The sequence below is a fragment of the Puntigrus tetrazona genome, chromosome 14 (genome assembly GCF_018831695.1).
Source record: "Puntigrus tetrazona isolate hp1 chromosome 14, ASM1883169v1, whole genome shotgun sequence".
Classification (NCBI taxonomy): Eukaryota; Metazoa; Chordata; class Actinopteri; order Cypriniformes; family Cyprinidae; genus Puntigrus; species Puntigrus tetrazona.
This window is the reverse complement of record NC_056712.1, coordinates 8,360,905-8,371,832: the sequence shown is the minus strand read 5'-3', so window position 1 is coordinate 8,371,832 and position 10,928 is coordinate 8,360,905. Positions and strand designations below refer to the sequence as shown.

The following is a 10,928-nucleotide window of genomic DNA, read 5'->3' as shown; positions in this document are numbered from 1 at the left end:
GCTTGTTTGTGTTTGAGGTCAGGGTTTTCACGGAGCGATAAATTGTGAAATATATTTGAGAGACGATGTCTCCCTCTGCTGGATGTGAGACGCACCACACGACAAACGGAGACGTTATATCGCCTTTTCAACGAATAAAATGAGCTAAATAGACAGGTTACGACATTACATACGCTCATATCGTTTTTATATATTGCGTGTTATAATGTATTCATTTAGTGACTACGTCTTTAAATAAAATCACCGGGAAAGACTGAAAGTACTGTGGAGCTAGGCTAACCTTCCTCTTCCTCTTCTTCTTATTCTTGTGTATTAATATCGTTTTACACGTACTTAGATTATATCGTCTACAATATATAAATACAATACAATACAATATTACAAAAAAAACATTTATTATGCACTCCTTCGCGGTTAAATTGTGCTTATTTCCGCTTTTCGACGCAACTCTTAGCCAATCAGAACGCCGCGTTGACCAGAAGCGAATAAGCGGATAGAATGGAACGCCAATATAAGGTGGGCGGGGCTTAACTTGGCCCGGATGTAATATCTACACGCATTTCTATAGCCTTTCAAATAACTCTCCGCTGTCTTGTGTCAATTCAATGTGTATAAACTCCACTTGTTTTATTATCCACGTGTGCGTTTTGTTGTTCAGCCCTGCTGCTGAAGGACCGTCGATAGGTATTTGTTATTTTTAATGATTTGACTGTGTTTCGGCGGCGATTCTGGGCCACAGAGCGCCCCCTGCAGGAAAAGACGCTGTAAGTCTCACGGAAACCCGCTGCACTCACGTGGCGCCCAATGGTTTCTAGGCAGGTAACTAGGAAGTGAACGCGCTGAAGCTCCTCCTCCCACGTGTATCCGCAGGAACCGGCGGCGGCGTGACGCGGGTGGAAGAGACCGACTCACCGAAACCGGCGGACCGGAGAGAGACAGTCAGGTATTTATAACCGACAAATGTCTTACGTACAGGTTTACGTAGGCTTTTAAAGAGTATCTGGAGTACTTCGACGTGTGCCACACTGTTCATGCGGTACTTCAAAGAATAGAATAATAGCTCCGGGGTACGTGTCAGAAATTAGGGTAATATCGTGGTACTTTGTGGTACTTATAGTTAGCGCGGCCTTGAAGAGCTAAAAGGGACGCCCAGTCGCCGATCACCGGCGCTAGCACGCATGCACGCGCGCTCAGGTCAGGTCGGTACCGGTTTTAACGGCACTTTCTTTCTGCTCTTGTAGGACTGAAGATGGCTGATGACCCGAGCGCGTCGGACAGAAATGTGGAGATCTGGAAGATCAAGAAACTCATCAAGAGTCTGCAAGCGGCGAGAGGGTGAGACGCGCTGTTTGGAAGCGTTTAACGGGGTTAGGAAAGCGTTTTGATGTCGCGTTCGTTTAGTGCTCGACGTGTGGACCGTGAACCGGAAGGTTAGAGTTACGAGCCGCACAAAGACGTATTTATTACATGTCAACACATGTATTTATAAGAACTGAGACCGGTACGGCTGACGAATATGTGACTCTAGATCACGAAACCAGCCAGGAGGGCCCTTTTTGTACTCGATAGGAAATCTTCATATAAAAGCTGAATAAATAAGCTTTCCACTGATACGCGGTTTGTGAGGACAGGACGGTATTTGACAGAGATATTTGAGAAAATCTCTTCTAAAGTTGTCCGAATGAAGTCCTCAGCAATCAAAAATGACTTTTTGATGTGTTTATGTAATATCTTCATAGAACATGATCTTTACTTCGATCAGAGAGAAATAGATCATTTTGACCTATATATATATATATATATATATATATATATATATATATATATATATATGTTGGATATTACTACAAATGTATTTGTTGGATATTACTACAAATGTATCCATGTGGCATAACAATGGTCGAGTGTCACATATATATTATGTAATTCATATCTGGAGCAGAAGGGATGAAGGATACACACACAAACACACACAGTTCAACTTAATGTGTTTTTATTTTCCTTATCCTAAATGCTGAAGTATGAGGTAAACGGCTGTAATGACAGGTTAGTCCAGCCACAGGGCCGGGCAAGCTCTCATGATGGTGTCAGATACTTCACTTCAACCTGTGTGTGTGTGTGTGTTTGAGTTTTGAATCGCAGCGAGTTTCAAACAGGTACGTTTTGTGCCTCATAATGACTATAATCGCACATTAATCACGCGGCGCATTTATTATAGGTTCGGATAAGAGTCTAGCTCAAGGACGCGGTTGCGATCGTTCATGGTCAGCTTTTGCTGGATTTGATCTTGCAGCCTACTTCTTGGCAGGCGTTTCGCTGTGAGTTTTGAAACAGAGATAGCTTTTCCCGGATGACGAATGCGGGTCCGTGAGGGCACAGCAGGTACGTCCGAGGAGGAACCGCCGAGAGAGCCTGCGAATGCGTCCCCGGCGTGATATTTCATTCCGTTATTCTGTTATGTTGAGCGTCACAACAATACAGACCTGCACTCGAGGGTAACTTGTGTGTGTATGTGCGCATGAGATAAGAGAAATTAATGCTCACAGGCACGAAATCAGAATCCCACATCAGAAACTGAAACTCTTTGTTTTCATGCTTGCGTGCCGCTGACCTTCATGCCACGTGTGTGTGTGTGTGTGTGTAAATAAAGCGGAGCGTGCTGGTTGGCCTGTGTTTTGTCACCAGTGTGACCCTGATAACTCGGTGTGGTTGGTGTAAACCCAGCGACTGAAGTCGGTTTGTGTGCGAGTTACTCTAGAAATGCCACTTTTGCCAGCTGATAATACTGAGTCGTTTGACCTCTTTGTGACTCTCTGCGATAGTTGATCCGTAACATACCGAGAAGGCGATCCCAGAATGCACCGAAAGTCAAATAATACAATTTTTTTTGTAAGTAAAACAGATTATTAGAGAATGTTTTACCAGAAAATGGCATTTCAGTCTTTCTACTGAACGGTTACTTGCTGATTCTTTGTAGTTGGGTCAAGGGCAAGTTTTAATATTTTTGGACATTTTAATGCGTCCTGTTTTAGATTTTTTTTTTAATTTTTTTCTGAGCAAAAAATAATGACATTTACAGAAGCTACCCACTAAAATTTCATTCAGTGTAACAATAGATCATATAACAAAAGTATTAGTCATATTTAGATCTAAAATCATTCAATGCCATTGAAGTAGACACTCTGCTTGCATTTGATATGCTTTCCTTGTGTATATATAATCACTTCTGTGATTTGAATTTAATGCGGACACCAAAATGTTGTCGTGTCATCCGTGACCCTTTTTTTTTTTGTAAAATTGACTATAAATTTCAAAATGAAGTCTGTTTCTATATCGCATCTTTCTCCAGTTTGTTAATGCACTTAATGCGTACAAAACACAATTGAAAAAATCAAGACTTTCAAGTGCTGGCAAATAATGAAAGATTTGAGAGAGATGTGGTCTGTTCGTGTCCTTTTACCTCGTTAAAAATGTTTAATCTGGAAATGTTGCATTACAGAAGAATTGTGTACAAATGCCAATGTTGTGTTGAATTTCTTTTTTACTTAAATATTTTATGTTTATGATACTTGTCAGTTCTTAGTTGTTTGACCTATTGACTAGCAGTGAAAATAATTTGTGCACTTTTTTTTTTTTTTGCAGTTATAAAGTACTTAATATTTCTGTGTGTTGAACATAACAAGGTTTCTGTTGTTATTCAAATTAAGTATTGATGACTATGTAGTGATCCAAATCTGCCACCTTTTGAGTTAGGATCCTGCCTTAAAAGGCTACTTAGTAGGTAGCGTTTTTCTTTCTATAATCTGGTTGATTGACAGTAATTTGTCAGTTTGGTTTTATTAGGCTGAATATCAATTCCTGTGTCTCCACCAGTTCAGAACAGTCATATTCGAGTATTCATATTTGAGTCCCAGGGAATGCATGAAGTGATCGAGTGTAGATCTTCACTGCAGTGCGAGTAGCCGGATAAAAGCCAAATTCGTTCATGTAAATGAATAACGGTGTTGTTTGCTTCTCTCTCTGGCAGTAACGGGACCAGCATGATCTCGCTCATCATTCCTCCTAAAGATCAGATCTCCAGAGTATCCAAGATGTTAGCGGACGAGTTCGGTACGGCGTCCAACATCAAGAGTCGAGTGAACCGGCTGTCAGTGCTGGGAGCCATCACTTCGGTCCAGCAGAGACTCAAACTCTACAACAAAGGTGCGTGTGTGTTTTGTGCTCCACGACCAAACCCACCTGCGTTAAGAAGGATTTGAGATCAAAGCCTGTCAATTTATTTCTTACGCCAACAGATTTATGAAAGGGCCCTAACAGTGTGCTTTCTAAGGACAAATCAATAGGGGCTAAATATATCCTTAACATAATAATCATAGGTGCAGTTTTAAGTCATTATGACCCTCAATTTTGACTTTCTAAATGTACTTTCTGATCCTATTCTAACCGTCACTCAGTTAGTACAGAATGGTGTACAGAAGTGAAATGGGCTTCCCACAGTGTTGCATGTTGACGTATTGTTTCTACTCCGGTATTTCTCGTTTGTTCATCTCAGAGTCCACACTTTTTTTTTTTATAGCTGAACGTCAGACATTAGCAAATATACATCTGGAGTTTCGTCCTGTTTTGGTCTTTGTTTGCAGTGCCCCACAACGGCCTGGTGGTTTACTGCGGCACCATAGTGACAGAAGAAGGCAAGGAGAAGAAAGTCAACATTGACTTTGAGCCGTTCAAACCTATAAACACCTCTCTGTATCTCTGTGACAACAAGTTCCACACCGAGGTACGATCGCTGTCCAAACCGAGTCCGTTTCATAAAGCTCATTATACTTGATGCTGTGTAATCGTGGGTCTTTCTCTAGGCTCTGACGGCCTTATTGTCAGACGACAGCAAGTTTGGATTCATAGTCATTGATGGTAGCGGAGCTCTGTTCGGGACTCTGCAGGGAAACACCAGAGAAGTGATGCACAAATTCACCGTGGACCTGCCCAAAAAACACGGTAATCACAGCAGAACACGTCACTTCGATCTAACCGCTGTGTTGAGGCTCATAGAAAACCCACATGCTTGCAGTGCACTTAGCATGTAGCCATTTATTTTGCTAAATTTAAACCAGTTTCGTAATTGAACAGTGACTTGACTACGCCGTTCAAACATCGAATCGGTGTTAGAGTTGGTAAAATGTGATCTTTGGCCACTCAAACTCTCCTCCTCACTGTGTATCTGGACAATATATCAGTAACTGCCCAATGTGTATTTGAGAAAAAACATTTATTTCATAATATTTCCCCCCATTTAAAATTCATTTAAAAGTGTATAAACAGATGCTGATCTTCTCTCTCAGGGAGAGGAGGTCAGTCTGCGCTGCGTTTCGCTCGGTTAAGGATGGAAAAGAGACATAATTATGTGAGGAAGGTGGCAGAGACGGCCGTGCAGCTCTTCGTGTCCAACGATAAAGTCAACGTGGCCGGGCTGGTGCTGGCCGGATCCGCAGATTTCAAAACGGAGCTCAGCCAATCAGACATGTTCGACCCGGTAAGAAAGCAAGCGGGTCGAATGGTGGTTGTTAATGTGATGGATGTTAATATTAAGAGCAATATGTAAAAATATTAAGAGAAGTATGCTGTTCTGTACTCAGTTTATCATTCGATGTCACCCAGTTAGTTTGCGATTGGCTGAAGTCGGTCCTTCTAACATTTGTTGTCTCTGATTGGTTGCAGAGGTTACAGGCCAAAGTGTTAAAGCTGGTCGACATCTCTTACGGAGGAGAAAACGGCTTCAATCAGGCCATCGAACTGTCCGCTGAGGTCCTGTCCAATGTCAAATTCATTCAGGAGAAAAAATTAATAGGTAAATATTGATTCTCACAAAGATGCAATTCTGTGGTCCCTAACTGTGTTCAGAAATCATTCTATAACCAACAGCTATTAAGTAACACAAACAAAGTTTTGCACTTGCAAACCCCGAAAGTCCTTAACCCTTAAATTCAGTTTCATCAAATGTAGCATCTTAAAGAGAGAGTTCACAAGAAGCGCCCTCAAGCGAAGTTTCTTTCTACTGTTGAACACTAACCAAACCTTTTTATGGTCCCCACTGATTCCAGAGTATTTTTTTTTTCTCCATATATGGAAGTGAGTTGTTTGGTTACCAACATTTGTTTTGGGTGATCTATGCCTTTTAAATACTGTTAATAAAGCCTTATCACTTTTAAGACCCATATAAAAAATGTTGATGGTAATGTTCAGAGTCAGAACTCTGAGTCACTGTTAATGAATTATATTATGTGTTTATATCGTAGTATGTTGTTGATGGTGGCAAGAGCCCATATTTTATCATATTATAGCAGTTAAAATAGAATTGAGCGTTCCAGTACATTTTGGACTTGTCACTTGTCTGGCATTATGCATTTGGTCCTTTTTTAAAGGTTATTATTTTTAATAACCGCAAAACGATCTTTTTTTATTGCCTATTTTAAACACATTTTTGCATTAACAAAACAAGATCAGTTCATTTCAATTTATAGTGTGCATTTTATTTGTTCAAAAATAAGTGAAAAGCTTGACATCGTAAGAGTTATATATTTGCACAGAAATCAATATTTCGTAAACTAAATGTAAATGCATTGATAACGGTTCTCTGTGTGTCAGGGCGGTACTTCGATGAGATCAGTCAGGACACGGGGAAGTACTGTTTCGGTGTGGACGACACGCTGAAGGCGCTGGAAATGGGAGCCGTTGAAATTCTCATCGTCTACGAAAACTTGGAGACGATGAGATATGTCCTGAAATTGCACGGCGCGGAGGTCAACGGCTCCGAGAACGGTACACAAATAATCTATAAATCCAAAAGTTAAATCATATCAGAAATTCTAAAATGGGCACTTTTTTTAATTTTAAATTTTAGATTAAAATAATTAAATTTTAAATGCATCAGAAACACTTAACTGTAAGGGTATATATGAATAATGATGTACTAAATCTCTAATTATGAACTAATGAAGAGCTATCTTTAACTATGAATGGAGTCATACGGATTTATGGACGAATAACGACAGTCTTAACTACATGTTTGATTATATATGTATATAAACTAAATTAAACCGCCTCCTTGAGGAATAGGAAATGCTAACTTTGAAATAAATTGAACGATGATTTTAATAATAATTTTAATCAATAATGTCAGATGCTCAAATTATGATTACATGTTCAGCTTTGTCATAAACATCATTGGGTTTTATACACGGATAAATAAATAAAAACAAACCCACAAAGAACCTTTGTAGAACAATTCCTAAAGAAGTGCTGAAACTGGAAAGAGTTCACTCTCCGGTCAGATGCAGACGTGATGATCCTGTACCCGCGTGTGTTTGAGAGATGAACCGTAAGCTAAGTTAACAGTGAAATCATTGTGGTTGGGCCCGCTCAAGTAAAGTCATGCCAAAATCATATTTAACACACCGTGAGTTGATGTTTGCTTGTGGATAAGTTCATGAGTTTAATAACGACGCATTAAAAAAAAAATCATCAAATTAAATACCATTAAGCATGCTCTAAAGTGTCCTCTCAACAACAAACAGCAAAGGTTAGTACTTCTATTTCTTTACATCATTTCATATGGACTTAACGTTACCTGCAACAACAGACTATACGTGCAGAGGGAGCACATACGGTTTAAGAAAGTCTTCCCCCGTCAGAAACAAACCCTACACGCTAAAATATTAAATAATTGTTCGTTGGAATTAGTTATTGGACGTTTCCACCAACAGATTTGTCAACAAACAATAACGTAATAGTTTTAAACTGGTCTTCATTGTGTAGGGTTTACATCTGATGGGACACTCAAAGCACTCTGGTTTGTTGTTACAGTAATACGGACATTTTAATCCATTTTTTTTATTTATCTGTGTATAAGTCACAATAGGGTGAGTTTAAAGGGAACGAGAAGATCAGTCATTTTCTATACTTGATGAGGAGGATCAACTAATCTTGGGCACGCGATAATGTTTATGACGAAGCTGAAGATGTCAAAAGCTCAAATCATGATTACTTTATTAATTATTAAATTATTATTCAAATCTTTAGATTTATTTCAAAGTTGGCTGCTCTACAGAAATCAATGAATGCATTAACTATTAAACATGTACTAACATGTAGTCATTCCTCCATGAATCCGTATGAATCCATTCATAGTTAAAGATAGCCCTTCATTGGTTCATAATTAGCTAACGCGTTTAATAATCATTAGTATGAGATGAATTAAGTATTAATTTAAGCATCATTATTCACGCACCCTTGTTGTAAAGTGTTACCAGAAAATACTGTTCCTTTTTTAAAATAATTTTGATTCAGCATGAGACATGTTCATATATGTAGACTGTCCGTGTCTTCTGATTGGTCGGTCCAGTGACAATATAGTAGATGTTGTATACTTGTGATGATATTCTCTATTCCCGGCAGATTTTTTTGCTTTCTGTGTTGAAGGACTTCTTAACATTGACAGTGTTTGTTTTTACTGCGGGTTGTTGCTTCAACAGATAGTTAGAGATTAGACTGTATCGAGCGGAAGTGCTTCTGTAAAGTCTCCTCACTGCTGTGTGTTTCAGATGAGAAAGTCATTTATCTGACCACAGAACAAGAGAAGGACAAATCACACTTCATAGACAAAGAGGTGTGTGTGTGTGTGTGTGTCTGTGCTGTGAAAGCAAACAGTTATTTTAGCTTTTGTAGTTTTTATTCATATTTAAAATTTTATTGTTAGATTTTCTTTTTTAAGAAAAATTGGCATTTTAAGTAATTTTGTTGTTTTTGGCCTCTGTTTATTACCATTTAGATTTGATTTATTTTATATATTTCCATTTTACAAGTTCACATTTATTTTCTATGTAGTAACTATTTTTTCCTTTTTATTTCAACTTTTTTTCCCAGTTTATTTCATGTGGTTCCCAAGACATTTCTTTTTCTTTTTTTCTTTTTTTTTAGTTTGTCTTCATCTAAATTGTTTGTTTTATTTCATGTGGTCATTATTTTTTATTTTGTGAAAGCAAATTCAGCTCTTCTTCTGCATATACAGATTTGATTAGAATAGCTGAATTTCGTTCCTTTTTTTACATTTGTGCTATATAAAAAAACTAAGCTGAATTGAGTAATTGCTAATGAATATCTATTCTTTATGTGAATGGAACGTGCTGTTTCAGATATTACCAAACTTCTTTTTTTTTTGTCAGCACCACTTTTATATAAAATATTTTTATAAGTCCCCTTGAGATCAAAAGTTAGCATTTCAATAATTTATTATTTAATATTTCATTTATATTGCTTTTATTAATCTATTTATATATTTTTTTTATTTTACATTTTTCTGACTTAATGACTTCAGTGAGTGTCAGGCAATGCACTGGTTGCTTGATGATTTTTATTTTTTTTTTCCCCCCTTTCTTTTTACATGTGTAAAGAAGAGCCAACAAATGAAGATATGCAGTAATTTGCAGTGCATTATCATAACACTTTTACACATTTGACAGCCGTGACGGGTGTAATGTTTGATCGTGTGTTTATGTCGTTGTGCGGCTCAGACGGGTCACGAACACGAGCTCATCGAGTGCATGCCGCTGCTGGAGTGGTTCGCCAACAGCTATAAGAAGTTCGGAGCGGCTCTGGAGATCGTGACGGATAAAAGTCAGGAGGGGTCCCAGTTCGTCAAGGGTTTCGGAGGAATCGGAGGTGAGCGGACGCTGAATCTGGATTTGTCCGTCAGTGAAAAGTTGCATTAACGTTTATTTCTCACTAAAATGCATCTCTCTGTTAGGTATTTTGCGGTACCGAGTGGATTTCCAGGGGTTGGAATACCAGGAAGAAGATGAGGAGTTTTTTGATTTGGATGACTACTAGGTAGTCGAGTCTGAGCTAGAGAGAAATCAACGACGATTTGAGGAATCACGGGGGGGTAGATCTTTCTTACCAAATACTCAAATACAGTTTAAGAAGTGTGTCGTCAGTCAAATGAAAGACAGGGCCGATCATGAATAATTAAACACCCTGGCCTCTAGAGTGTTCTGATTGGACAAGACTCATTTGTTTATCCTCTTCCTCGTTTTGAAATAAAGTCGCAGGACCCTTCAGACTGTTCAGACCGTCTATATTCAGACTGGACTCGATTTGAAATAAGTTTATTTTTCTTTTTATCCTCCGTTCTCCGTTCTTTTCCTCCCTACTTTTTCTACCATAAATCCACAACTACTTTTCTTCCTTTAGTGTTTTTTTTTTTATTATTGGCAATTGCTGCTGCTGTATTTTATGACAGTGTGGTATTTTTTACATGGGTTTCTGTAATGAATAGGGGGAAAACAAAATAAATTTGAAGATTCTAAAGTAATGTACCTTCTCTTGGTGTTTTATTGTTTTGTGCTCTGTATAATCCCCAAAAATGTGTTTCTTTAAATCTTATTTTGTGCTTGTAGATTATTACATTTTACTATTTATAAACAATTTACGTTTTACATACTGTATATGAATAATAAAAAAATATAGATAGAGATATAGATGTATATGGATAGTAGATAGATAGATGAACAGTAAAATAAATTTGATTCATTAATTTTACTTATTTAAATTTGACTAATATATTTAACATTACTATAGTGATAAAAACAAATGTATTTCCCCTTCACATGATTATATATAAATAATATATGATAATATATAGAAGAGGTTTAGGGTCCCTGATAATCCCATATGACGATTCATTGCAGGTGAAAGGTTGAAAACCTGATCTCAAGCACACTTTAGTAAAGATTTATTTAAAAAGAAATAAAGACTTGATGTATGCAGGTTTATTAATATTTATCTTTAACTATTAATATTAATATTACAATTATGAATTAGCTTTGCAAAGCTAGACCTAAAGAGGTCCGTGGGTTCATTTGGTTTTTTTT

The 10,928-nt window shown here is 37.8% G+C and overlaps 1 protein-coding gene across 4 annotated transcripts; it reads left to right on the top strand.

Moving 5' to 3' along the window:
• Positions 1-683: 683 nt before the first annotated feature.
• etf1a (eukaryotic translation termination factor 1a) lies at positions 684-10,369 on the top strand. 4 transcript variants are annotated; one of them, XR_006252579.1, is made up of 13 exons: positions 684-764; positions 871-943; positions 1,242-1,335; positions 4,028-4,203; positions 4,641-4,780; positions 4,860-4,998; positions 5,343-5,533; positions 5,719-5,848; positions 6,646-6,819; positions 8,601-8,665; positions 9,450-9,474; positions 9,570-9,717; positions 9,803-10,369. XR_006252579.1 is itself a non-coding variant. In XM_043257906.1 (12 exons), the coding sequence occupies exons 3-12, from the start codon at positions 1,250-1,252 to the stop codon at positions 9,883-9,885; spliced, it is 1,332 nt and encodes a 443-aa protein (XP_043113841.1). In that variant the 5' UTR covers positions 742-764; positions 871-943; positions 1,242-1,249; the 3' UTR covers positions 9,886-10,369. The 4 variants fall into 4 exon arrangements, 2 of the variants coding, with proteins under 2 accessions (XP_043113841.1, XP_043113842.1); XR_006252580.1 differs by having other exon boundaries at positions 685-764; positions 9,453-9,474; XM_043257906.1 differs by lacking the exon at positions 9,450-9,474 and having other exon boundaries at positions 742-764.
• Positions 10,370-10,928: the final 559 nt, after the last annotated feature.

What these genes read in the sequence shown, in the direction of transcription:
- etf1a (XM_043257906.1), top strand. Translation starts at nt 1,250, where the DNA reads ATGGCTGATGACCCGAGCGCGTCGGACAGAAATGTGGAGATCTGGAAG. An exon ending in ACAACAAGTTCCACACCGAG is followed by an intron (nt 4,781 to 4,859) that starts GTACGATCGCTG and finishes GTCTTTCTCTAG; the next exon opens with GCTCTGACGGCCTTATTGTC. An exon ending in GGGTTTCGGAGGAATCGGAG is followed by an intron (nt 9,718 to 9,802) that starts GTGAGCGGACGC and finishes TCTCTCTGTTAG; the next exon opens with GTATTTTGCGGTACCGAGTG.